This window comes from Mus caroli, unplaced genomic scaffold (genome assembly GCF_978045245.1).
Source record: "Mus caroli unplaced genomic scaffold, Mus_caroli_1 scaffold_2, whole genome shotgun sequence".
In the NCBI taxonomy this organism is placed as follows: Eukaryota; Metazoa; Chordata; class Mammalia; order Rodentia; family Muridae; genus Mus; species Mus caroli.
The window spans coordinates 61411324-61437376 of record NW_028227257.1 but is presented as its reverse complement, the minus strand read 5'-3'; the positions used below and the strand labels follow the sequence as shown (position 1 = coordinate 61437376).

The 26053-nt window shown below is 53.8% G+C and overlaps 1 protein-coding gene across 3 annotated transcripts; it reads left to right on the top strand.

Annotated features, from left to right (window-relative positions):
• The first annotated feature begins 1109 nt into the window (after positions 1-1109).
• On the top strand, positions 1110-25132 carry Bahd1 (bromo adjacent homology domain containing 1). Of its 3 annotated transcripts, none has more exons than XM_021156553.3 (7): positions 1110-1167; positions 16590-18011; positions 19837-20219; positions 20909-21068; positions 21468-21544; positions 22277-22368; positions 23007-25132. In XM_021156553.3, exons 1-7 carry the CDS (start codon positions 1155-1157, stop codon positions 23194-23196), a joined length of 2337 nt encoding a protein of 778 aa, XP_021012212.2. In that variant the 5' UTR covers positions 1110-1154; the 3' UTR covers positions 23197-25132. The 3 variants fall into 3 exon arrangements, with proteins under 3 accessions (XP_021012212.2, XP_021012211.2, XP_021012213.2); XM_021156552.3 differs by having other exon boundaries at positions 1111-1167; positions 22268-22368; XM_021156554.2 differs by lacking the exon at positions 1110-1167 and adding an exon at positions 2346-2478 and having other exon boundaries at positions 22268-22368.
• Positions 25133-26053: the final 921 nt, after the last annotated feature.

Below are 26053 nucleotides of genomic sequence, written 5' to 3'. Positions count from 1 at the left end.
CCAGCAGTCTTGCTCTGGCTCTGTCAGTTTCCAGGTTAAACGTGGGCTGCCGTTTAAGTTTCTTTCCCTGTGACCAGTTAAATTTTTTCTTGATCCTCACATTCTCAAACCACCCCACCCCTATCATCAGAGTCTGCTCTCCTGCCTTGCTCACTTAAGTGGCCAGAGATACCCTCTACTCCCAATTTGAGGACCGGGGTCTACCATGAGACACGGTAATGGACTTGGCTGAGGAGAGGGGCTAATTTTGTGAGATGGGAAGTACAGCTGGCCTGTAAGTGTTGGGGAGCACTGCAGAGCACCTTTGCCTTGGGAGGCTCAGTGAAGGGAGAAGTCCTTCAGTGCCCTACTTTCCGAGGTTTGGGATTTTGCCTTCCCTAAGGATGGGAAGTAGAAGGACAGAGGTACTAAGAGACTTTGGCCCTTTGAGAAGTTGGCGTACCACGATTTTAGTACGGCCTTGGTAAATCGTGTCCTGTAGACTAGCTAGGCAGCCTGGGAGACCCCGGGGGAGGTAAATGAATTCTCATTCTCATTCTCTCTCTCTCTCTCTCTCTCTCTCTCTCTCTCTCTCTCTCTCTCTCTCTCTCTCTTGCTATTGCCCAGCCACAGAGGCTGGCAGCCCTAGTTACCTTAAAAGCTGCCCGGGTCAGTGCGAAAGGTGGGGAACTGTATAGAGCGCAGGAGGAGCCCCTAAGTCACTCTCCGAGGCTCGATTTTTCCTGCTTACTAACCAGGCTTCCTCAGCACTCTGGGCGCTTCTCTGCCCTAGGCGTTCCAGGGCCCAGCCCCTCCCCGGCTGCTCCCAGGCTCGGGTGACTTGACACTACCCTTTTTTGCTCCTGCTCCTTTACCTCCCAAAGCGCCCCTCCCCCGCCTGAATTGGGAATGAGGCTTTGTTCAGGGGTGGACTCGGTATTTCTCAAGAACCTACTGTGTGCACATTACAGCTCCTTGAAGTGAAGTCCTGGGCTGGCTCTGGCGCTACAAGGTGTCCAGGACACAGCCCCTTCCCGCACCTCCCAGGGACTTCCCACCCCTTCGTATGACCTCAGCCTGCTGTGCCCACCCACCCAGCTGACCCCGAGAGCGTGCTCAGGCTTGGAAAAGCACGTCTGTGGGTGTGAGAGACGGAGCCATAGCATAAGGCGACTATGGGGAAGCTAGGTAAGTGTCTGCACTAGTTCTACCCTGGCTTGGGGACGCGAAGGAGTGTGTCCAGCCGCGCCTGTTGGGCTGCCCGCCCCTTTCCCTCTCCCCCGGAGAGCTCTGATGTTCCCCGCGGTGGTGGAAGAGGGTGTGTGGGTGTCAAGGACTCACAGACCAGGCTCTGCTGTCAGCTGGAAATGGATGAGGGTTCCACACTTGGCTTCTGAAAGAGGGCGAATTGGGAACTGGGGTGGGGGGCGTTAGGTGAAGGGCAGAAAGAGGAAAAAGAGATGCGGGTGAGGGGTTACCGAGCCAGGACCGACCTTGCTAGGAAGGAAAGGAGACGTGGCAAGCAGGGAAGTCGGAAAGATGAGGCAAGGGCGGGAGGGGCTTCTCAGGAGTCGGGGCCCTTTCGCGCGAGTCTGGGGCCCTTTCAGGAGGAAAGGGGGTGTTGTTCTTGCTTGAATTTTTCGGTTGGTCTTCCCGAAGCTTTGCCATGGGGGCAGCAGCCTGAGGGTGAGGTGCCCCCTCGACCCTCAGTTTACTGTAGCCAGTGCTGGAGAGGTTACAAGGGAAGAGGGATGTAGAGGGTGATGGTCAGGGCGGGGGCGCGCTAAGATTTTTCAGGGTGGGGGTCTGCAGTGAGGTGCTGGGGCTCAGGGTCAGGTCACCATGGGATACTGGCTCAGGCTCCAAAAACCAGGAGAAAATACAAGAAGCCGGCAAAGAAAATCATCCCCCGCCACCACCCTTGGCACCGTACCCCTCCCCCCAGGCCCCACCACTCCCCGCACCGCCTCCCCCGGCCGCCTCGTGCTGCCCCCTGCGTCGGGACGACCGACCCACGATTCTGATTGGTTGGAGACCGGGAGGGGGAGCCGAGGGCCGGATTGGCTGGCGGGGCCAGCGCAGGGCGGGGCGGCTGATTGGCGGAGCTTGCCGAGGGGCGCGCCGCTGATTGGCTGAGGACGAGGAAGCAGGAAGGAGGGCGGCGGAGGCTCCGCTCTCGGGGAGTTTGTGGGGGAACCGCGAGCGGCGTAGCGGATCCCGGAGCCCGGCCCCCGCTGCTCGCCCGTCCGGCCGCCTGCCCCGCCCGTCCGGCCCTAGCCGTCCGCCCGCCCCGGCCAGGCGCGCCCCCCCCCCCCCCGACGGCCCCGCCCGAACGCGGCCCCCGCTCCGCCCGCCCGGCCCCGGCCCCCAGGAGGAGGCGCTGACGCAGCAGCGTGGAGCCCGGGAATTGAGCGCCCCCGGGGGGTTCCAGCCGCCGGATTCCAGCCCGGCCAGGGCCTGCGGGCGCCCAAAGCCGCGCCGTCCGCGCCTCTCGTCCCGGTGAGCTAGGAGCCGGGATCCAGGAGGGGGAAGGGGAGGGCGAACGAGCGAGAGCGAGCGAGCTAGGTAGGCGGACTAGCAAAACGGAGAGGACCGGCCGCCCGTCAGCGCGCCCCGCCGAGCGCGCCGCGCCGCCGCCCCCGCCAGCCCCGGGAAGGGACGGACGGACGACAAGAAGCAGGTGCGGCTGCCTGCCCGCCCGCGCGCGCCGCCTCCCTCCCCCGGGTCCGGCGCTGCGGTCCCGCCATCGGGGAGCACTGCGCGCCTCGAGGTGACAGCCCCCGGGGGGCGCCCGCCTCGCAGGCCGGGGGCGGGGTGGGTGGCGGCCGCAGGGTGGCAGCTTGGCCGGGCGGCGGCGGCGCGGGCGTCCCGGGCTACGGAGGGCGGGAGGACGCGGGGTGCTTCCTCGCCGCGGCGGAGCCGGCTTGCCTCCGAGTGCGCGGGCGGCAAGGCCCCCGCCAAGCCCCCTCCCCCATCGTGGTCCCCGAGGCTAGGGGCCGCGGCTGGGGGCGTCGCCGCGGGAGCGCCCTCTCGGGGTGGGGGGCGCCCTCCCGGGTTGGGAGCTGACCGGCAATTGCCGAAGGGGGGATGGGGATGGGGGCCGCGTCAGGGCGAGGGGTAGTGTGGACTCGATCGGGTCGGGCTGAAGGAAGGGAGGCGCCGAAGACGGAAGGGGACCGGTTCGAACAGCGAGTGTGGGCCGCGGGAGGCCCTGTGGGGACCGTGCGGGGCGGCGGCCGAGTCCGAGGTGGGGCGGGGGGAATCGAAGTTGTCAGACCGCCTCCAAGTGACAGCGGGACCCGGTGCTCCAGGCCTGGCCTGGTTGTGCCCTGCCAGTCCCGCCGCCTCTCCTCTGGGGCCGGGGACCGGGTCAGGTCGGGCCCAAGGGGCCCGCTCGGCGGTGAAGAGCCGGACAAAGGCGGCGCCCGAGCGGGCGCAGGTAGTGGTATCGGGGAGGGGAGCGAGTCCGGGGCACCCACCCCAAGGGGCGGGCACGGGGCCGGACTCTGCCCTGGGGACTGCGGGGGCCGGGGCGTCCACCGGGAGGAGCTGCGGCACTGGCTCTGGTCTGTAGCCGCAGATATCCTCGCGGCTCCGGGAAGAGTGGGGTCGACTTAGCCAAGGCGGAGGGGCAGGGTTGAGGGGTGTGCGCACCGAGTGCCCTGGCCGGTGGCGAATGGGCTGGTGGACTCACAGAGGCGAGCGGAGCCTGCTAGCAGTGAGGCTTTTAGCAAGTCTGCCTCTCGGTAGAGGTTTAACTCCACCTGGGATGTCTCCTAGTGGCCCATTGTCGGCAGTCTTAAGAGCACAGACGGCTACTTGGATTGGGACTAAGGGACCCCACCCCCCAACACACACACCCACTGTACTTGGCGATGCCTTCACTATTGCTGTAGCCGTTTTCCTTGGGCAAGAAGGTACCCACATAGGGACATGATAAAGCTGAGTCCATAAATTGAGGCAGAAATTTGATGACATAAAATAAGGTTTCCAGCTTTCTTTTGTACCACCTGACACGTTTCTCCCCATCTTCTACCTCCATAATCTTCCACCGCCAAGGAAAGCCTCAGAGGGACCACATTTCTTGGGGACACCACTGTCCTAGGACACTTTGGAATCTCTGGCTTAAGCTGTGAGCTGTGAGCGCTAACCCCAGCGGGTGAGCAGCTCTAGGCTGTATGCTGTTTGAGAAAATCCACTCGGCTCCGGTGCCCCTCCTCATGTGATTAAGTTGGGAACAGGAAGAGAGGAGTCTCTGGCTGATAACAGCTGAGAACATGGCCTTTTGCTGAGAAAAATCTGGGTTGGAGTGGCACACCAGTGGGACTGGTCGAGAGCAGCACTCGGCTGTGTCTGGCTCTAAGCCCACGGTGAGAAAGCTGCTGTCTGCCAAAGGAGCAGGAACAGGGTATGGACTTCATTCATAGCACCCAGGCTCTCTCCCCAGGAGAGTCTGGACCCCAGCTTGGGTGGAGTTGAGGCTTGTGGGGAAAGGGGGTATTAACCTCACACAAGAGACTGAAGTTTGTTTGAGAGAGTTTAATTGTATGTCTAAAATCCAGAGAAGGCTGGAGAATCTTTCCTTTTGCTGGGGTTGCATTGTATGTGATTTCTTTTGGTGGCAGTCAGAAGGGTGACCTGGTTTGGCTGCTGGAAGGTGGAAATTGCCAAAATAACATTTCCCTCTGTGGCAGGGGTTTAATCTGGCAGGAGATGCTTGTCTGTCAGATGAGTGTTTGGGAGGGCTGGCCCTGGGGAGTTGAGCCATTAACCGAGATGGTTTTGCTAGCCATCTCTTTCTGCCCCTCCCCTCCCTTGTTTCTCTCCTGTTCCTCTTACCGCTCTAGAACGGGAGGCTAGCCTGGGACTGGCAGCAAGTCTCTTCTCTGCCTCCTGGTGTGCACTACCATTGCTGGGGTTGGTTTGTTCTTTTTGGTGTCTCCCTCCCTCCTTCCCTCTCTGTTGCCATGTTCCCAGGTCAGTTTCCTCCTGCTTCCTCTGGCTCTTCTGGTCCAGTCTGTACACAGCTAGCTACCAGATCTTTCTTCCGAAGCACCCCTTCCACGTGTCAGTTTCTTACTCAATTGTGCTGGCTTCTTTTTGCTGCAGTCTGACCCTAGGCAGTGTCCCTAAGGCTATTTGCTAGTCCTGCTGAGCACTTTTGTCTGTCCTGCCCTTCGCACCCAGCTCCTACCCCTTCCTTCTCTCCCACTTGTCTTTGTCTTGGCATTGCTCAGACCACTGAGCTTGTGAAAATGGATTGTCTAACATGGTATCTTCTCAAATGCTTTGTAGATTGGAAGGTCCTTAGGGATTGAAGTAATGAGTTAAACGTGTGTGTCTGTGTGTAGTCTAGTCTTCCTCTCAGTGTTGTGTGATGTGGAATTCAGTGTGGATGGAGGGGAACCTTTGACTCTTCTAGAAATGCTCAGTATGGATGCAATCCTTGGAGGTCTCTGACCTTTTCTGTGAAAGGTGTATAAATAGGGCGTGTCTGTAAGGCTCTGGCCATGGGCATGTTTAACTGCTGTTTCTGATCCATCTGCTGCTGAAGATTGTTCACATGACAGACACCACACAGACAGGAGTTAGAAAGGGGCTGTGGTCCTGTCCTCCCGTTGTCCCCACTGGGCCAGTCTCTTGCTGTACCCAGCTCTGCTGTGTGTTGGCAGTTTACTTGTTGTCTATGCTACCATATGCTTTACCTCTTCCCGCCTGGGCGTCAGTGAGGGAGAAAACGCTATTCGGAGAACCCCTGACAAATAACCCTGGATCAGCCCTGTGGATGGGATTTGTACGGTTCCTTTTATATTAAGTGTTTTTACTGACTTCAGGGACTATGTCTGTCCCAAGGTAGAGCTTTGGGGAAGAAATGCTGTCATTCCAACTGCCTTAGAAGTTGGTGTATTGACGATCAAGCCTACACCATGGGGGACGTGGGAGAAGACTGATGACTGGTTTGGAACTAGGTAGTGAAGAAACAGACGTACCCCTGCACCCATCCTCTTTCCCCAAACCTTTCAGTTGTGCCCCAGTTTGATGATTAATGAACCAGCGTTTACCTTCCAATCGGAAAGGCCACCCCTCACAGTTGCCATGGCAATGCAGACCTCTCCCCTGTCAATTAAGAAAGAAAAAAAAAATCCTACTTCTCTTTTACTGTAACAGAAAAGCCACCTCAGAAAGCCTCTCCTGAGTGCTCTCCTCATCTGCCTGTGCTGTCTGCAGCATGCATCCTGGGACACAGACCTTTCCCTTCAGGGACATTGCCCAAGTTTCCTCACCATGAGCAAATTTTGCCCCTCTTGGAGCCAGCAACTCTAGAACCATCAGAAGAGGAAACAACCTTTTAATTTATTCAACCATGATGCAAATTACAATCCAGAAAGAGCCCTTCTCTTCTCTCTTCTGCAGAGATAGAGGAAGTGCCTCCTTACGCTCCGTGTTTAGAGGCGTGAATTGGGTAGCAGTCAAGAAGGAAATTTCAGTAGACCCAAAAGAAATTCAACCTAGCATACCTGCTTGAAATTGGAGTTCAGTGAAAAATTGGCTATTTTCATTTCTTCCCACCTCTCCATCTTAGCATCTAAGAGGACTTATAATGTTTTCATTTTATCTACTTTTGTTCCTTTTGGCCTTGCTCAGGCAACATCATCTGCCTCAGTGCCCTGTCACAAGGTGAGTCACTAAGGAGGAGAAAAAAAATCCAAAGAGGGGGAAAATCCCCAGAGCTGAAAAGTAGCCTGTGTTGAACCAAAGCTGCCAGCCCAAGCTTCCGGGTTTATGGAGCATTATATGAACAGTCCCGACATTAAAGGGCCTCCTTTTTATGAATGGGTTGTGGAGGGTATAAACAAAGCAGCATCTCTCAATGGGGAAGCATTTCACATAAGCACCACTACCCCGACCCAAGCAGTTACGGGCAGGCGGGCGCTTGCTAGCACAGTCTGGCAAGGCTTGCTTCCTTTGTGCCTTTGTGACTTTGGAGGGACTTTGGTTCTGATGCAGCCAGCAGTGCTCTCTAGCTTTGTGGGCTTGGCCTTGTCTTGATGGGCCAACACCCTGTCTTTGAGCTCTCAAAAAGATGGGAAATAGCATGTGCGGTCCAGAGCTTATGAAAACTAGTAGCAAAGGCTCCCGACACCCAGTGACCCCTCGGGCTGCTTAAATCTTCCATGTCAGGCCTGGGAGGTCTTAGGTGATGAGATCCTGCCTAGCTTTTATGGGAGGCGCATAGCTGGAATAAAATGGACTGGTTTGAATGTCAACTTCATTATGTTTGTATGTCTAGCCCTGGTTTTGCCTGCTAATGAGGTATAAGATGGCTAAAAGAAGTAGAAGAAGCAATGGGCTTCAAACATCCTGCTCAGGGCTGCCAGCTCCTGGGGTCCCAGTACGGGTCTGGGTATCTATCCCAGGCATCTTGGTGAGAGAGCTGGGGGTGAGGGGACCCTGGGTTTGAGGGGACGCTGGGTTTGGAGAACAGGACCCAGAGTGTAGTCACTGTCCTGGGGTAGTGTACTACATTTCTCTTGGCACAGTGTGTAATACCAGCAAGGATTGTCACTTACCTGACGCATTGTGGAGGGTCCTCTTCAGGCTGACCTGCCAGGGAGAATGAGAGTTTGTCTCTAGCTCTGGCTTTATGAGTTGGTAACTTCCCAACTATCAGAACTTAAGTTCCTTGAATGAAAAGGCAGGTGGCTTTTCATAGTTAATAATATCAGGACTAGCTAAAGACTTACTTGGGTGTAATTATTTTCTCTTGCCTTTGTTCCTTCTCTGTGAGATTTGGGAAGGACAGATATGTTGATTCCCTAGCCCGGAGTAAAGGAATGTATCTAGTTTCTGCCTCTACCTCTTCCTGCTGCAGGAGAGAGGAACGGGCCCTTCAAATGTAGTCACTTGTCCAGAATGTTTGGGGACAACACAATTTATTGATCAGCTTTCTGTGTGGCCAGGTGGTTCAGAAGTGTGTTCTTAGGATAGTTCTTATCGGGGTGCTGATCGGGGTGCCGCTTGATGCCCTGAGATCCTGACGTGCAGGACCACAGTAGCGCTGCCATCAAGGTCAGCTGGGAGCTTCCCAACCCTGGCTTGGTGTCACTTGCTTTGCTTTCCACTGAATGTAGAAAAAAAGAATTCTATGGAGAGGAAATGATCTTTTAGAGAAAATCGAAAGTACTAGAGATTGTCTGCTCTCAAGAAAGGAAGCCAGGAGCAATTGCTCTGTCTGTAAGTTAAGGTGGGTGTCTGCACCAGGATAGGCCACCCTCAGTCTCCACTGCAATATAAGCCAGAGGAAGGGATTTCCTTCAGGCCTATAGACTGGCGTTGGTGCTCTGGACTTACTGTAAAATTCCGTCTCTCTGGAACACTCACAACTTTCTAGGTAATAAAATGGGTTTGTTTCAGAAATGCTTGTACGAGTTTCTTTAGAACTTTGAGCCAACTGTTTGCTTGCTTGTTGGTTGGTTGGTTTGTATTGAGACAGGATCCTGTATAGTCCGGTCTACCTAGAACTCTCCATCCTTCTGTTCACCTTGAATGCTAGGATTACAGATGTGTGAGCAAACACATCTGTCTGTACAAACAGTTCTTTAAACTGAAAATTCAAGAAAAACTTTTATATTGGGCTGTGACCCAGGCTCTAGAGAATGGCAGCCAGGTAACAGCATAGAAGTCAGGGCTCTGAGCCGTGCCTGGGCACCCTGCCTGTGCCCTTGCTTATCATAGTACTAAGAGGTGAGGTGGGAGGATGGAGGGAGGGGTGTGTGTGTGTGGGTGTGTGTGTGTGTGTGTGTGTGATGTGTACTCAGAACATCAACCTTGGCAGTATGTGCCTTTACCTGCAGAGCACCCCCAACCAATTCCATACCTCCTCCTCTTTTGGTTTTTTTGAGACAGGGTTTCTTTGTGTAGCCCTGGCTGTCCTGGAACTCACTTTGTAGACCAGGCTGGCCTCAAACTCAGAAATCCGCCTGCCTCTGCCTCCCAAGTGCTGGAATTAAAGGCGTGCGCCACCACCGCCCGGCTTCTTTTTTTCTTTTTATGAACTTTTTGTATCTGTTTCCATCTGCCGAAGATGTGATGTTAGCAAACAACTTTTCCCTAGGCTGTTGCGAGGATAGATGCAGTGATTGTCATGTGCTAGGTGGTACTGGGTACCCAGAATACAGAAGAGCATTATTCCTGATAGAGTAGGAGGCTCTGGGGAACCAAGCTCTCTGCTCTCTTAGGTATCTTGGAGGACGGGCCTTTACTCTGGCTCTTTACTGCTGAGTCCACCTTGCTATCTTTTCTGGATTTATTGCTTATTTTGTTTTGAGAGACAGGATCTCTCATGCAGCCAGGCAGGCCTCACATTTACCATAGCCAAAGATGACTTTGAACTTGTGATTCTCCTGCTCCCCCCTCCAGAATGCTGGGATAAAGCTGTATGCGTCACCCTGCCTGGTGGTGTACAGTGCTGGGGACCAAACCCATCACTGCCACCTCACTGCCACCTCGGGCAGGCCCTGAACTTTAACTCCCAGCCTATCTCAGGCATTCTTTGTCATAAATGTGTGTGCACTTAATCATTAATGGTTGGTGGGAGGTAACAAGTAGAACTTTTTCCCATGAGGCACCTAGGGCAAATTGGGAGAGAAAAAGGAATGGTGGTGAAAGAGTTGAATAAATACAAATTAATATATGAATGTGAATTTGAATAGGCACAGTGGACTCTCTCTCACAGTGGACCGAGGGGGAACGTTGAAGGCATGGGATCCCTAATCTAGGCGTGTGAAGTCCTTGGATTGCTTCAAAAGCTGTTCGGGAGCATATTTTTGTTTCTGGGATTCCAGATGTGTGTACCTGGTAAAGTATGTGTATGTACGTTTTCCAAAATGGACTGGGAAAAAAATACCCAGAAATCTAAAGTAGTTAACCCATCCTAGCATTTTGAATAAGAGGTTTTCAACCTTTTGTGAGTCAAGCCAGTAAGCCAGCAGCAGGGAAAGCCTTGTGGTTGGGATTTTAGTGGGGAAGTCGGATTCTACCCAACCCTCCCCCAGGCTTGCAACCTGTTGAGGTAGCATTGCAGCCTGCCTTGTGACTCCCTCCCTTGGTGGAATGTTTGGAAGGCTTGGCCCTGGGATGTGTGTGTGTGTGTGTGTGTGTGTGTGTGTGTGTGAGAGAGAGAGAGAGAGAGAGAGAGAGAGAGAGAGAGAGAGAGAGCAAGCGCCTTGTTCAGGAGGTTCTTTGTTGGGAAGGTCTCGGGCAGACTCTCCTCCTAATTTGGTGGGTCACTTCTCTTCAGGACCTGGAGGTAGCTAGCAAGCATCTGGGGTCTCCCTGTCTTACCCAGGCTGACTGGAAACGCTGAGCCTGGCTTAAAATCCCCCCTCCCCCCCGTTTTTTTTTAACTGATGCTGGGGATTTGCAAATGTTAGGCAAGGCAGTGCTTTCCCTCTGAGGTCCATCCAGAGCAGTGTCCTGGCGGCTGGACCAGTACACATAATTTGCTACTCCTGAACAGGCTCAGAGAACAGATTGGTAAGCTATGGACTCTTAATAAGGAGTGCTGCATCAGTAATATAAGGTTTTCTCCTTAGTTATTGAGATATGGGAAGCACTGTCCCTCTTCCTGTCTCCAAACAGCTGCTCAGAGCAGTGGGTTGTGCCTCAAGCATAAGTTTGCTTCTGCTAACCCCGCCTGGGCAGTGTGGCTTATATTAGTGGGGTTTTAGGGATCCTGGTCTGGAGATCTTTACCCCCACCTAGGAACCCACCAGGCAGAATCTAGGGAAAGTTTATTCTGCCTGTTGTCTTCTTGCATCCTGGTACGTAGGGATGGCTAGCACTGCCTTCCCTGCTGGGCTTTTGTTCTCTCAACACACCTGGCCCTCAGTTGATGAGTCAGAAGTGCCTTCTGCAGACCTCTAAGCCCGCACTGGGGCTCCCCATCACTGCCTTCTCATGCTGGCCCTCCTCCCAGGCTCCCCTGCATCCCGCTAGCCCATGCCCACGCCCATGCTTAGTTTCTGTCTTTCAAGCTTTATTTCCATCCCTTAGCCTGGTACTTGGGGGTGGGGGGAGAATGAGCTAAGACTGGAGAGGTGGCTCAGACCAGGTTTGATTCCTAGCACCCGCATAGTAACTCACAGGTGTTTTCGACTCCAGTCTCAGAGGATCTGATGCCCTGGTCTGACTTTGGTGGGTACCAGACACACAGATGGTACACAAATGCAGTCAAAGCACTCAGTACACAAAAGGTAATTTTTAAAAATGAAGGGGAAAAAAGAATGGGCTTGTATTAAGTGCATGTATGTATGTATGTATATGTGTGTATTGATATTTGGCACTCGATACATGTTCTGAATCCTAAAAACAAAGTCTTGCTTTAAAAAGTAAACCAAGCAAGGCATGGAATTCAGACTCTTCCAGTCTTGATCAGGTCTCAGCTCTGCTGTGTGGGGCTGACTGGGGGCAAAAGTTGTAAGAGGTGCCTGGGTATGAGCAGTGGATGCTCTGAGTGCTCACAGGAGCACCTGGAAGAGCGGGGGAGGGTAAATTGGATAAGGTAGAGGCTTGGACCTTTAAACAAATCCCCTCAGGCCAACAGTGTGGCTGGGGAGTGGGAGGGAGGCATTTGCTGCCAGGCTTGATGGTCTTGCGTCCAGTGTTCAGAACCCTCATAGCAGGAGAGAGCAAACTCCCTCACAAGCTGTCCTCTGACCACCACATGTTCTGTTGGTGCATGCCCTCATACACATGTGCACATACCAAAAAAATGTTTAAAGAAAACCCCTAGAGACTAGTTGGTGCTGCGTGTGGTTATCTCCTAACTTGTCAGTTTCGTGGAGCAGAACACAGACATTACTAAAGCACAGTGCTCTCTGTGTAGGGAACAGTAGGTAGGAAAGGTGCTTGCTGTCCTTTCTCCCTTCTTCAGCCCCTGCCTGTTGGGTCTTTGCCTCAATACTGAGGCTTGGCAGTTTCCGACCACCAGGAGCTTAATCATTTCTGTTGTTATTACCCTAAACTTTGATCTCTAACAGACATGGGAATCGGCACACACACACACACACACACACACACACACACACCGACTCCCCCCTCCCCGAGCAGTGGATCTGTGTGCCTTTACAGTTACTGGAAGGGGGCTGGCTGGCTTTGGCCTGTGGGTTCTCATGCTGGGGTCATCAGAATTGACAAAAGTCAGACCTGGTTTTGAGGTTGAGCTGAGCTGGCCTAGCCAGATCCTGCCTGTAGGGAGTGGGCATGAACCTTTGCTGTGCAGATATTCTCTCTGTGTCTCTAGGTACCCAAAGGCCACACTGTGACCTGTGAGGAGCAGGTGTGGTCTTTCAGGGCCTCAACAGTATTGGTGCCTCTGGATGGCAGATGTGACTCCTGCCAGTGCCCAGATGGGTGGGACCCGTTCCTTTGGCTGTGCACTATGCTGTCTTTCCTGCCCGTGTGTTTCTATAGTTAAGCTCAGTTGCAAGGTGACTTGAGTACCTGCAGCAAGTGAGGCCAAGTTGGCAGGGCTAGTGGCCAGAGCCACTGCTCTCCTAGCAGGTGGTGGTTAGCAGGGTTTGGGGGTACCTTCAGTGGATCTTCAGTCAGATACTGTGGGCAGAACACCTGCCACTCTGACCCCATCCTGTGCCTGCCCCACCTCCTCCCAACTGACCCCATAGTGGCTTCACAAGGGAGAAGAGACAGTGTCCCTATCTTTCCTCAGGATGAACATTTGGATGTCCTTTGCAGAATAGTAACTGCAGAGTTCCAAGTGCAAGCTGGATGCTTGGATGGTCAATTCAGGCTGCTCTTGGCTCCTGCTAGAGAGAACTAATGATTGATGCCTCTTCTCCTGTGGCTGGGAGGGAGAGGGAAGCAAGCTTCTGTTCTCCACAATGCCTTGCCACCCTTGTCAGCATTGGGAAGTAAGGTTTAGTTTGCTATGTGCATTTCAGACAAGGAATGTCCAGTTCAGAGACGTTTAGGTGAGGTATGCATTTGGGAAACAACCAGGTTTTGTTTCACAAAAGTTGAAAGTAGGACCCAGGACCTCATACTTGGTTAGACAAGCCTTTTACCGTGGAGTTGCGTACCAGTCTCAGGGCTACCTTCCGTAGGCGCTTGGGGCTGGCTGTCTTTGACCAGAGGTTCGAGCAGTCTTGGAGCAGCCTTCACATGGCTTTACCATAGGTGGCCCAGCAGAGGCGCCTGTTTGCCCGGTGCCACCACACAGGTTCGCGGGAGGGAGACTCTGCCTTTGCTCCTTACTGCTCTTCTCCTGTAAGAAGACTCCAGAAAGCCAGTTCCTGACCAGTTACTCCTTTCAGGGGTGGAGCAGCTCTGGCCCTAAGGCTGAGACCTGGGGCACTGTAGTAAGGGGAGCAGGAGTCAGCTCTAAGGATCTCTTCCTACCCAGGAGCAGACTTAGTTTATGGGAGTAATTCATATTGTGACCTCAGCCCAGGCCCCTGACCTCCTTTGCTGGACACGTAGCACTTTTCGTGTGCACTACCTCTATTGATCGGGATAGTGTGTGGTGATCTGTACACGAGAGTCAGAATGTCTTGGCTTTTCTGCTTGGGGGGGGGGATGGCTTCTGCTAGCCCCAGGCAGATCCGAGTCACACCGAAGCCTGGCCCCACTCACTCGTCCTTACACTTCACATCCCCCTCTGTGTGGAGACTTTGATGTACCTAGAGTGGAAATCGCTGGCTTGCCAGCCTTGGTGTATACAGCCTTGGTGGGGATTTTGGATTCAACTTGTGGGGTCTTTGACCTAGAAGCCCTCTGGCCAGCCACTGTCCTTCAGGGCAGCTGTTCAGAGCTGATGACAGTCAGACTGGTTTTCCCCAGTGGGAGCTTGCTTGATACCAGCTCAGTAAAAGGTAATCGCCCTGGGGCTTCCTTCCCAGGCCCTTCTCTCAAGGGGCCAGCATCGTAGTACAGGGGTAGGCTGTTCCAGAGAGCAGAAGAGCAGTGCTCAAGTCCCCCATCTGTCCCGCCCCCGCGCCCCCCCCCCCCCCATCAGCAGTAGAAAGTTCCTGGTTGAATTAGTGTAAATGAGAGGGCCACCAGAGCATCTGTCCTCCTGGAATGGGGGGTCAGGCCTACTGCAAGCCTGGGATTTCCTTCCCTCAGGTTGGAGGTCCCCCCTCCCCCAAAGCTGCAGACTCCTCCACCCAGCCCCACCCCAGGCAGGGAAAAGCTGCTGCTGAGGTTCTCACAGGTGCCTCAGAACATGACTCACACACACTCTCTAGTATCCAAGGGCAGCAGGAGCTGGCAGCAGAGACCCCAGCCTCTCCACAGACAGCCACTGAGGCACCGCATGAAAGAGGAGGTTCTTGCACAATGTGCTTTGATGGCCCTGGCAGCCTTTAGCCAGGGACAGGAGGTTTGGCAGATGCAGAGGAGGCTAGCAGGAGGCTCCTGTGCTTGGCTTAAAAACAGAACTTGCTCCCTGATGTCCAGCCCTGGGGGGAAAGGGAGGAGCAGAGGCTCTGAGTCCTGAATGGGAGGATAAAAGTGAAACCATCTCTGCCTGGAGTACACAGTCTAGGGATAGCCTCCTGAAAGTGGCCAACACTTTTTCTTCCCACCACTCTGCTTGGAACCTTTAGGGGTGCTAAGAGGGAAAGATGGGAGTGCTGACAGATACCCGAGTACAGTCAGTACACCCGTGTGACCAGCCGGGCTCCTCCCCACCCACAGCTCTTCCACTAGCCATGCTACTCAGCCTCGTGCCCTTTCCCACCCCCCTACGCTCTGTACTTGGGATCCATGTGTTCAAAGGCCACAGGACCAGGTGACCTCACCCTTGGCCCCCAGCCATTCCCAGGCCCAGCTGCTCTGGCAACGTGGGGCCTGTTGAGGGGCTTCAGCCCATGCTTAGCTGTATTGTCTGAGCACTCATCCTTCATCTCTAAGCTCCTGGGGATGGGGGCGTAGGACTTGGCTTTGCCCGGAAATATAGATACGGTTGTGGTGGTGGTGCTTGCTCTTTGCTGATCCACCACTGGCTCAGGGCACCCTGGTTGGAGAAGAGTCCGTGGCTTGTGTGCACTCAGGTGCTTTGGAGAGTGAAAGGGACGTGCTGGTGGGTATGCTGAGCAGCCAGGACGGAGGTCACTGATTCAAAGCAGAAAAGAGAGCCTCACAGAGCCTGGGGTTGTTCGGAGCTCTGCCATTTAGGAATGATGTCCCTGGGGCCTGGGTTTGGACAGTGGCAGGTCCTCATGCATGGTCATTGGTCTTCCCAGTGCTTTCTCCTTGAGGGTTGTCTACACTGCCCTGTCAGCTGAGTTTTTTCAGCTTCCTTTCTATGCTAGTGCAGTGTGTCTGTCCAGAGAAGGCACCTAGTGAGCCCCGCCACTAGCCTAAGACCACAGAACTAACTGGGAAAAACTTGGCAAAGCGTGGAAATCCCCAGGCTTGGGTTTTCAGGGCTAAGCCTCGGCCCATCAAGGACTTCTCCCAGAATGAATGACAGCAGTGGGGAAACTAAGCTGAAAAGCCTAGCCTGCAGGGTGGGAAGGCTCCTGAGGTGCCTGAGGAGGAGCATGCACTGTCTGGCACCTCGCTTGGCAGCCTTTGTGCTTTGGAGACTAGATGGGAAGTGAACGGCTCTGTAGTCTGGCCACCCTCCCTCACCCCTGCAGTTGTGCATTGTTTTCATGTACAAGTGTGCAGTGCACAGCTCAGGCAGCTCTTTCTGGCCTTTGTCACTTAGAGCTTGGGATCAGTCTGTCCCACGTGTGTACAGGGGACATCTACAAAGCCCAAGTTAAGGATCGTGCCTGGTCCTGGGTATCCTCAGGCTTCCTGGGCAACCCCCTCGCCCTCCCTGCCCACTACCTGACGTCTTGCCTATCAAGGAAAACTGTGGGACAGGGCAAACCTTAGAAGGACCAATGGTTTGTCTCCTTGCTGGCTTTGATCCTAGCCTAATAATCTTTACCGATAGTGACGCTCCGAGCTGCCTTTCCCAAGAATCTGAACCAAATTATTGGGGGCTGCCTCCTAGGGCACACTCAGGCCTCCCCTTTCTTAGAACTTTTCTAGAAAGATTCAGTTATGGCCCTCCTGCTTTATGTGTCACATGAAGTATCATGAGAGAATGGATTTGCTCATCCCCTACCCTGCAGGCAGGTTCTCCGACTCAACACCTCTGCCTGTCTCTTTTTCTTCCGTGGCTAGTCTCAGAAGCCCAGGGTTGAGGGAGGAGTTAGTTAGTACTTTGGTCGTGTTTCTGAAATGCTCCTCCTACCTAGCCCTGTTCTGGCTGTGTTCTCAGAGCCCCTCTTCTTGAGTGTCTAGTGGGGAGAAAGAAGAGGTCTGGTTGTCACTTTGGCTCCTCCTGTGCCTTGGCACTGTTACCTGCAGCACTCCTCAGACTGGCAGGGACTTAATTCATGGTAACTCTAAGCTAGAAGGAGAGAAGCTGTCCTTGAACAGCTACTGAGAGTCTGACTGTTAAAGCTGGAGGACAAGAGCAGGAGTGAAGTGAGCCAGAGTCGTTTTGGGTGAGGGAGGGTGCGTGGGCCGCAGTGGAGGAAGAGGGGGCAGTGACCAGGTATTCTCATTGCCTGCCTTCTGTCCTGCAGCTTGGAGGGATTCCATGACACACACTCGGAGGAAGTCCCTTCCTATGCTGAGTTCCGGCTCCACTGGCCGAGGGGAGCCCCTGCAGATGGAAGACAGCAATATGGAGCAGGGGACTGAAGACGTGGAGCCGGGCATGCCTGAGAGCCCTGGGCACCTTACGGGACGCCGCAAGAACTACCCATTGCGCAAACGTTCACTGGTTCCTGAGAAGCCCAAAGCCTGCAAAGTGCTGCTGACTCGCCTGGAAAACGTGGCTGGCCCTCGAAGCGCAGATGAGGCGGATGAGCTGCCCCCTGACCTGCCCAAGCCCCCAAGTCCGACCTCGTCCAGTGAGGATGCTGGTCTCGTGCAGCCCCGCAAGCGGCGCCTCGCCTCCCTTAATGCAGAGGCCCTTAATAATCTGCTACTGGAGAGGGAGGATACCAGCAGCCTGGCAGGTGCCCGCCGTAGCAGAGGCGGGGACCCTCACCGTAGCCGGGACCGGGCCACGGGGTCCTGGTCTTTCTCCAAGAAGCGACCTAGGCTGGGAGATCTTGGAGAAGGAAGTAGGGACCTGTCCCCAGATCTAGCCCCAGATGAAGGTGCCCGTCGAGATGGAGACCCGGCTCCCAAAAGACTGGCTAGCTTAAACGCTGCTGCCTTCTTAAAACTCAGCCAGGAGCGGGAGCTACCTCTTCGACCTTCTCGTGCCCAAGCAGAAGCAGATGGGCGCTCCACCGAGCCCCTGGCACCCAGGATCCTGCGGCCGAAGGTCAACGGCAAGAACTGTCCCAAGGCTCGGCAAGGGGCTGGCTCTGGGGAGGCTACAGGGCCTCCCAACTGGCAAGAGCAGCCCGATGAGCGTTGGCCGTCTGCTCCTCCTCATGGGCCACCCACCCAGCCATCTCACCAGGCCCCAGGCAAGGCTCTGGAGAACCCGTTGCGCCCCAACCTGCCTCTGCTAATGGGTGGGCAGGCAGCCCTGAAGCCAGAGCCTGGGCGTCCAGGAGAGGAGTCACCTGCCCCCAAGCAGGAACTGCATCAGCCCTCCTTCCCTGCGCCTCAGCTGTCTCCGCTGCCAATGCCTGGCAACCCAGCCGACTACAGTGGTCCATGTGGCGGGCCTGAGCTCACAGCGCTGGGCAGCTTCTACCTGTACTGTGGCCAAGATGGGCTGCAATGTGGGGCTTACTCCCCTTGCCCCATGCTCCCAGAAGGCAAGCTGTCTCCAGTGGCAGCCCCCAATGAGGGGCTGCTCATGGCCCCCAGCTCAGTGCCCTCCGGTGTCCCTTTCCAGCACCCTCCTTGGAGCGCACCTCGCTACTGCTCCAGTGAGGACACTGGAGCGAATGGCTACAGCATCTGTGGAGTGTTGCCTCTGTCTCTCACACACATTGGCACTACCTGTGGTGGCTGCCCCTACAAAATGCCTTTTACTGCAGGTAAGCCTTGTGGGGACACATGGTATGCTGGGTGAGGGGGTTTAAGACATGGTGTCCCAGGAGGCTCTGGACAGGGGCTCTGTTGGGTCTGGGTACTACCTGGGAGGCAGGAACCTTGGAGGAGGGAGGTCTCTTCTCATTTAGACAATGTTCTCAGCCTAGGAACAGTCCCAGGAGTGTCCCATGGTTAGCTCTTAGGGCCTGCTTTGCCTAGACTGTCATTGAAATTTCTCAGCTTGGAAGTTAATAACATCGCCATGGAACAGGGCAAGGAGGGTTTCCTCCCATATTGGAATTCCCCTTAGACTCCTAGGCACAGGAGTTAGGGCCTTCTGTAAGCCCTGTGGTACAAGTCTATAAGCTCAGCTACGTAGAAGGCTGAGTCACGTTTCAAGGCCAGCTAGGGTTACAGAAAGAGACCCCGTCTCTAACAAAAATAGAAAAAGGCTTGGGGCTTAGCCATGATAGGAATGTCAGCTTAGTGTGTATGCATGGGGTTCAACCCCCAGTCCTGGGGGAGAAAGAATCAAACTAGAGTGAACCAAGCCATTCCTGTGAGCCTTCTTCTGTCCTGGGCTTTCCCTCTCCCCTTGGAAAGCTGCCATTCTTCGTGTTCCAGGAGTCCAGACCGTCTACATGCTGGCTGAGTTTAGCCTTCATAGGAAGGTTATGGATTCAGGAAGTTATACCAGGGGTAGTGGGAGTTTTGCTTAGTATACAGGCTTTGAAAAAGACAAGGTGCACAGACATGGCATGTGTGAATAGTTGTGTGTAGACAGGGTAGGTGGGCATACGAGAAGAGAGCAGCAGTGTTCTCTGCTGTGGTCACAGTGGGCTCAGACACCGGAATGGTTCGTGCCCAGCCCAAACAGTGTTAGACTGGAAAGGTGGTCCACACTGGTCTCTGCAGGCTGCTTTCTCCAGCCTCTGGGTAGGAATGAGGAGTCTAAAGCCATCCTGACCAGCAGGTCTGCCCTGTGTGAGAGGTGAGGGCTGGGCCTTCTCTCCTCACTTCCTCCCTCTCCCCACACCCCTTCATGTAGGGGTCTATAAAACAACTTTATAGACCACTTGGCTCTGGCCAGACTGGTTATATCAGGTTCTAGCATGAACTGGAGTCTTAAGAAACAAGAGCAGGCTGCTTCCTGGCTTTTCTTCTTAGACCCTCACCCTGATAAGGAAGGACCACCAGTAAGCACTGTGTGCCGAGAGCTGTTCTTAGTGCTCAACACACAGGTCTCAAAAGGTGTGTAATCAGGCAGACTCAGCCAAACTACCTCAGTTGAAATGTGCCCCCCCCCCCTTTCCTCATGACCATTGGATAAGCCAGTGACTGCTCTGTCTGTTTCCTTCATTGTAAAGTGGTAGTAATAGTACCTACCTCAGGGATGTTGTAAGGGTGAAATGAGTTAATATGTAAATAAGGAAAACAGTCAGGAAATTCTGCGTCATACTTGAAAGCACTACTTAACATTTCTCAGAGGGGCCAGAGTGACTTGCCTGAGGTCACATGGCTGGTAAGTGGTAGGTGTGGGACTCATATTCCAGTCTGTCTGACTCCAGAACCCCCTGCTCCTTAGTACTGTGAAAACCCTAGAGAAGCTTACGTCAGAGCTACTGAAGATGTTTTTGCTGTCACTTGGTCCAGTTAGAAAGGGACACATGAGTGTCTGCAGCCCAGTTTCCAAGATGGAGAAAGGGCCCTGTCCCATCTGGCCTTTGAGTTGCACCTTGGAACTAAGTGAGGCTTGAGACCTGAAAGCAGATCGTAGAGGGGTCACCACTAATCCTACCTACCTGCCTTGACCCACTCTTCTTTTTCTAGAAGGCTGCAGGTCGCTCGGCCAATTGGAATTTCCTCTCCCAGAAGCTGGCCACCCAGCCTCACCTGCTCACCCCCTCCTGGGATGCCCTGTGCCCAGTGTGCCACCTGCTGCAGAGCCTATCCCCCATCTTCAGACGCCCATCTCGGAGCCCCAGACAGTAGCTCGGGCGTGCCCTCAGAGCGCCAAGCCTCCGAGTGGCTCCAAGTCAGGTCTGCGCACAGGCTCCAGCTGCCGGCACACTGTGAGGAGCAAGGCTGCCCGCAGGCCCAGCCACCCCAAGCAGCCGCGTGCCCAGCGCCCACGTCCTCGCCGCCGCCGGCGCCGTCGCACTAATGGCTGGGTGCCTGTAGGTGCTGCCTGTGAGAAGGCAGTGTATGTCCTGGTGAGTGTTAGCTCTTAGCTGGAACAGGACAGGGACCCAGCACTTCCCGCCCCCGTCCCCGTCCCCCCCCACCCCTCTCCCAGTCCTGAACCATGTGCCCTGTTGGTTTCTGTTTGTCATTTATTCTGAGTGACCTGAGTCTTCAGATTCTTATCCCTGTTCAGTCCATTTTCTACCCTACACTAAAATGGGGATCTTTTGGAGGAGTTGGGCTAGACCCAGAAAGTTAGATGATGGAACACTGGGAGGTAGAAGCAGTATCAACCAAATGTATTGAGCACTTCTGAAATTTGACATGCGAGCTAAGCACTTGGCATGCCCTGTGCTCTGTAGTCCTCACAACTACCATATGTCAATTGTCCCTCCATAGTCTCTCCCATAGAGAAGGAAACTGAGGCTTAGATAACTTGACCAAGGCTGTGCCACTTAAAATGATTAAGGGTTCCGATTCAGACTGCACCATCAGTGCAGATGTTCAGAGAGCCAGCCACATTGCCACCAGAGTCACTTTGTTCCCCACCCTCAGTCCTTTCCCCAGAAGCCTGGCTAGGGGAGGACGACCCAGCCTGTGCTGTGCTTACAGACTTGACTGCCTTGATGAAGAGAGTGGATTTTATTTCCTGCTTCCCTCCATTCTCACTCTGAGTGTGGCACTGAAGACTTATTTGTGTCATTGGTTTGTCACCCAGGATGAGCCAGAACCTGCCATCCGAAAGAGTTACCAGGCAGTCGAGCGACATGGAGAGACAATCCGGGTCCGAGACACTGTCCTCCTCAAGTCAGGCCCAAGAAAGACGTCTACACCTTATGTGGCCAAGATCTCTGCCCTCTGGGAGAACCCTGAGTCAGGTACCTGTTCCTCAGACTGGGAACCAAAGGAACAGCTGCCCTCAGTTGGCCCCTGCCTAGAGTTTTGCCTGGCACAAGACCACCATTCTTGGCAGAGCCTGCCCACCCTTCATCCGGGGTCTGTCTCCTGTGGAGGCTGTAGCGACCTTGTGACTTGAGGTTGAATCTGTGCACTCCCTCTGTTAGCCACCAGAGCCTGAGCACTTGCCCCATACCTCATCTGCCAGAGCCTTCTTCCCATCTCCCTATGTCTAACAGCATTCCAGGCTGCTGAATGCTTGGCCTTGGTCAGAGGACACAGGTGGCCAGAGCCTGCAGGATTGGGCCAGTAGCAGGGGTTGGACAGACCTCTAGGGCAGGTGGCCAGCTCCAGCCGTGACCTCTTCTCTTGTCCCCTAGGAGAACTGATGATGAGCCTCCTGTGGTATTACAGGCCTGAGCACTTACAGGGAGGCCGCAGCCCCAGCATGCATGAGGTGAGCTGCCTGGCAGGGGAGGGGGCAGAACAAGAGGTTGTGGCATTAAAACACACATAGGGAGGGAACAGCTAGCAGGCAGCCAAGTCCCCTGGGGTTTAGCCTCCCAAACACTGTCTCAACTTATGTTCCAAATGGGAGTAATGACCCTTGAGGGCCAGGAGCTTTGAAATGGGAGTTAGCAGTTAGATTCTAACCACAGGATGGTGAGGTAGCTTGCTCACCCAGCTCCTTTAGTACCTGCAAAACGCAGACTCTCAGAGCTGAGGCCCTTCAGGCTGAGGACAGGCCGAGCACACCTTTCATTCCCTTCCCTTTTGAAGGGCTTTTCTTTTTCTTTTCTTTTTTTTTCTTTCTTTTTTGTTTTGTTTGTTTGTTTTGCTTTGCTTTGCTTTTTGTTTTTGAGACAGGGTCTCACCATATAGCTCTGGCTAACCTGAACTCGATAGGGTGGACCAAGTTGGCCTTGAACTCACAGAGATACTGCCACTAGGATTAAAGGCATACACCAGCACACTGCCCCGTCGGTGGGACCTTTCATTTCATGGGGGAGAAAGGGGTCAGTTTCCTTTTCTCTTAGGGCCGGCGTGAGCAGTCAGGTCAAGACTTAGTCTACACTGACTCCCTCGCTTGCTGAAGGTGGCTAAAGCCAGCACGTTCCTAGAATTAGGTGCCTCATTCTAGCTCCCATAACCAACTAAGCTGCTCCTGTCTCTCCTTGAGCCTTTGCAGAATGAAGTTTTTGCATCAAGACATCAGGACCAGAACAGTGTGGCCTGCATTGAAGAGAAGTGCTATGTGCTAACCTTTGCTGAGTACTGCAGGTAGGTAGTACTCTGCACCAGTACCTGGCCTCATCCCTCAGATTCGATTCGGCTAGAGTGATCTGGGGGAACTGCATGGAGTTTCAAGAAAATAACTCTGCTCGAGGCCCAGAGTCTTCCAGACTCAGAGTATTCCTCTCTAAAACCTTCCTTTAACACCTTTGTTGTTGTGGTTTTGTTTGGTTTGGTTGAGACAGATGGTCCTAGCTGTCCTGGAACTCACTTTATAGATCAGGCTGGCCTCCAACTCAGAGCGATCCTCCTGCCCCTGCCTCCCAAGTGCTAGGATAAAAGACGAGTATCACCACACCTGGCTAGGATTATTTTTTAATTAGCAGAATTACCCCCTGCTGAGGTAACTAGAGAGCACAGCTTAACCCAGCCCTCATGGTCATGTTGTGGCCCACTGCTGTTCCGAGAGAAATCTAGGAAGATGAGAAGTATTTAAAAGAGAAAGCCCTGGAAAGTATATGTGTCCAGGGGCTGAAGTCACTGGAAATTGGCAGAGAGTGCACACAGCCTCGGGGGTGAGATTAGAAGCGGGTCACCTCTCAGTGCCAGCTCAGTGTTAGGGTGGGGAAGAAATTGGTTTCCTTGAAAGTGTCTATGCTAAAGGTAGTTGTGGTATGTCACTGCAGATTCTGTGCCATGGCCAAGCGCCGGGGTGAGGGCCTTCCCAGCCGGAAGACAGCACTGGTGCCCCCATCTGCAGACTACTCCACCCCACCACACCGCACAGTGCCGGAGGACACGGACCCTGAGCTGGTGTTCCTTTGCCGCCATGTCTATGACTTCCGCCATGGCCGCATCCTCAAGAACCCCCAGTAGCCTCTTGATGCTCACAGTGGGGCTGCCTTCGGGAGAGTGGGGCCTGGGGCAGGGGCACTGCTTGAAGCACAGCACTTGGTTAGGGGCCATGGGTTGCCGGCCTGTGGTTCTCTTTGGGGGGAGGGAGGGCAGGGGCCCTATGGAGAAAGGGAGGCCAGGATATGAGAAAGGTATCTAAACCCTCAGCTTGGCCTGGGGTGCCCTTCTATGCACCCCAGGGTGGAGACTCCTGAAGATTCCGTCTTCCCTGAGGTTGGGCCAGGCCTGAGGGACCTGGCCAAGGAAGGGCAGGGACAAGTAGAAGGGGTAAGGTCCTTCCAGAACCAGGCCTACCAGGCCCTTTTCTAGCCTCCCCAAGGCCTTCCAAGGGGAGCAGGAGCCAGCTTTACCTCACCCACTGTGACCCGCTGCTTCCCTGTCAGCCTGGGACCAGGCTCTGCAGATTCTAGCACAGCTCTGGCTTGTTCCAGTGAATAAGAGAGCCGAGCTTTGACTTCCTCTTCCTGGACTCGAGGCTTATCCCTGGCTTTCTTCCTTTACCACTGCAGTAGCCACTGGTGCTGGCACAAGTTGACCCTGCCCACCCATGGGTGTCAGCCTCATGTCAGCTTGCCATTAAGGGTCACCCAGCAGGTCTGGCTTCCCAGAATACTGGTCAACATGGAGTTTATCATGTCTGGGAGAGAGGGTGGGGGCAGGGGACAAGGAAAATTGCTACCTGATTTGCTGAAGATTTTTCCTCTTGCCTTATTCTTGGAGGTTCTGGGAAACCTCTTGCAGAACTTCACACGTGACTCTTCAAGCCACACCCACCTGAAATCAAACCAAAGGAGAGTTGTGGCTCCTCTTGCCCTGCCACCCCTTACCCTAGTCTTTCGTAGATTGCACTAATTTACATCCCAGTGAGAATCAACACTGTATCAGTCCACAGACCTGAGCTGCAGCCACTTCCTCTAGGGGCTAGGCCCTGCATTTTCAGTTCGTTCCTGTTGCCCAGAGAGTGTTCTAGCCTCATGCTCCCCACCAGTGATTGATCAGAAGGCTCAGTCCCCCGCTGGCCTGGGCTGAGGGGCTGAAGCCTGGTCACTTGTACCTTGTTTGTACCAAAGAGGAGCATGGGCTCAGGGAGGGTGCAGTGCAGGGAAGTGTGGTGTGCCTGGGGCCCAGCGCTGGCCACTTGCCACCCAGGCATGTTGGGGGGGGGGGGCATACACTGTGGAAGATGGCACTGGGTCCTCCCTAGAGAGGGGAGACACGGGTCCAGCAGTCAGGGGACACGGCACTGGGGTGAGGATAGTCTGACATAGGCTGCATTGGGAGGTGGAAGTGAACCCTGAAGGCAAAGACCCGGCAACCCCAGGTCCAGGCCCCCTGATCCGTAGAAGATAAACTGTTCCTGATGGGTAATTGGGCTGGGTAGGCCTGAAGGCTTCACAGGTTAATTTGTTGTTGTTTTGGAAGCCCTATCCCAAACCCAAAGGGAAGACTTCACATGGAATAAGCTCTTTGGAGGAGGTCATCAGTCTGAAAGAGCAAGGCATAAGGAACGAGTTGTCAAGAGTGGAGATGGACCCTTTGGAGCCTGCTCGTTCTAGGGTGCTACCAAGGAGCCCAGCCTCACCCACAGGAGAGGAGATAAGGCCCTCCTAGGAGGCAGGGGGCTGCTGCCCAGATGTTAAATGCTTTTGGAATCTCTTTAGATGTGGAAATATTTTTTCGAACATGAAAATGCAGCTGGTAGAATTTCAATGGAAGTATAATCCATGTAAAATATATTTTAGTTGATATTTTGTAAAATGCACTTTTTGTGTGTGTCGATCCTGGTTTCCCAGATCTGTATTTCAGTGTTTACAAGGGAGGGGGTACCTTTCCTAACCTCCCTTTTGACAGAGATTAGAAGTACTTCTTTAAGAAAAATAAATAAATTTGAGAAATTGTATTGATTTAGAAAAGAATTATTTTCTGTGTGTTTTGTTTTGAGTTTGGCTTGGTGCTTCTATTTTGGGGATTTGGTTTGGATTTTAGTGTGTAAATATGGAGGGGCTCACGGGTCTTGTGTCAGGAGTCCTGGTTAATTACTCCTTGCAGCAGAAGTGCTTATTAAGGCTGATGAAGGTGCAAAGCCAGAAAAAAAGCAAGTGAAAAGAGACAGGAAATGGGAGATTGAAGTTAACATCAAGGTAGCCACAGCTAGCTGCCTTCTGGGTTTGTCAAATTCCTGGGTTGCCAGCTCTCACTTGGCCAGTGAGCTAAGTGGAAGGCAGTTGATCTAGATGCATGAAGACAGCTCTATCATAACCTTGGGGCTGGGTAGAAACTTCTTAGTTTCTTGTGGCTGGGACTCCGTTTGTGGTGTGGGATAGGACTGCATCTTGAGTTTCAGGATTTGACTGGTGGACTAACATGGACCTCTTTAGAGCCCTCTCATTTTGGGATGCTGAGGTCCCCCCACCTGCTAGCTAAGTCCAAATCCATGGTGGAAGAAAATTGGTGATGCGATCAGAGCTTTCATCCCCAACGCTTCTCTTCATGACATGGGTAGGCTATCCCATGGTATGGATAGCCATCAGTGTGTTGCCCACGAGAGGTCTAAGAGGTGTCACTTTACAGACAGATGGAGCAGGCAGTCCCACCACCAGAAATCTATACACTGTCTAGAAAGGGACAGCAGTGTAGTGAAGGGTCAGAAGTGGCCTGAGATGCATCCAGCATCCAATTTTAAAGCCACTGAACCTCCCAGTTCAGATATTTACCCTATGTTTTCTGTGTGGCTCTCTGAACAACAACACACATACACACTTAACTTTATCCCTCAGGCCCCCTCATCTGCCTAATCAGCTTCATAGTCTCACCATTC

Excerpts from the sequence above, each read along its gene's own strand:
- Bahd1 (XM_021156552.3), top strand. Across the intron at positions 21,069-21,467 it reads CTGGGAGAACCCTGAGTCAG|GAGAACTGATGATGAGCCTC; the intron begins GTACCTGTTCCT and ends CTTGTCCCCTAG. Across the intron at positions 22,369-23,006 it reads ACCTTTGCTGAGTACTGCAG|ATTCTGTGCCATGGCCAAGC; the intron begins GTAGGTAGTACT and ends ATGTCACTGCAG.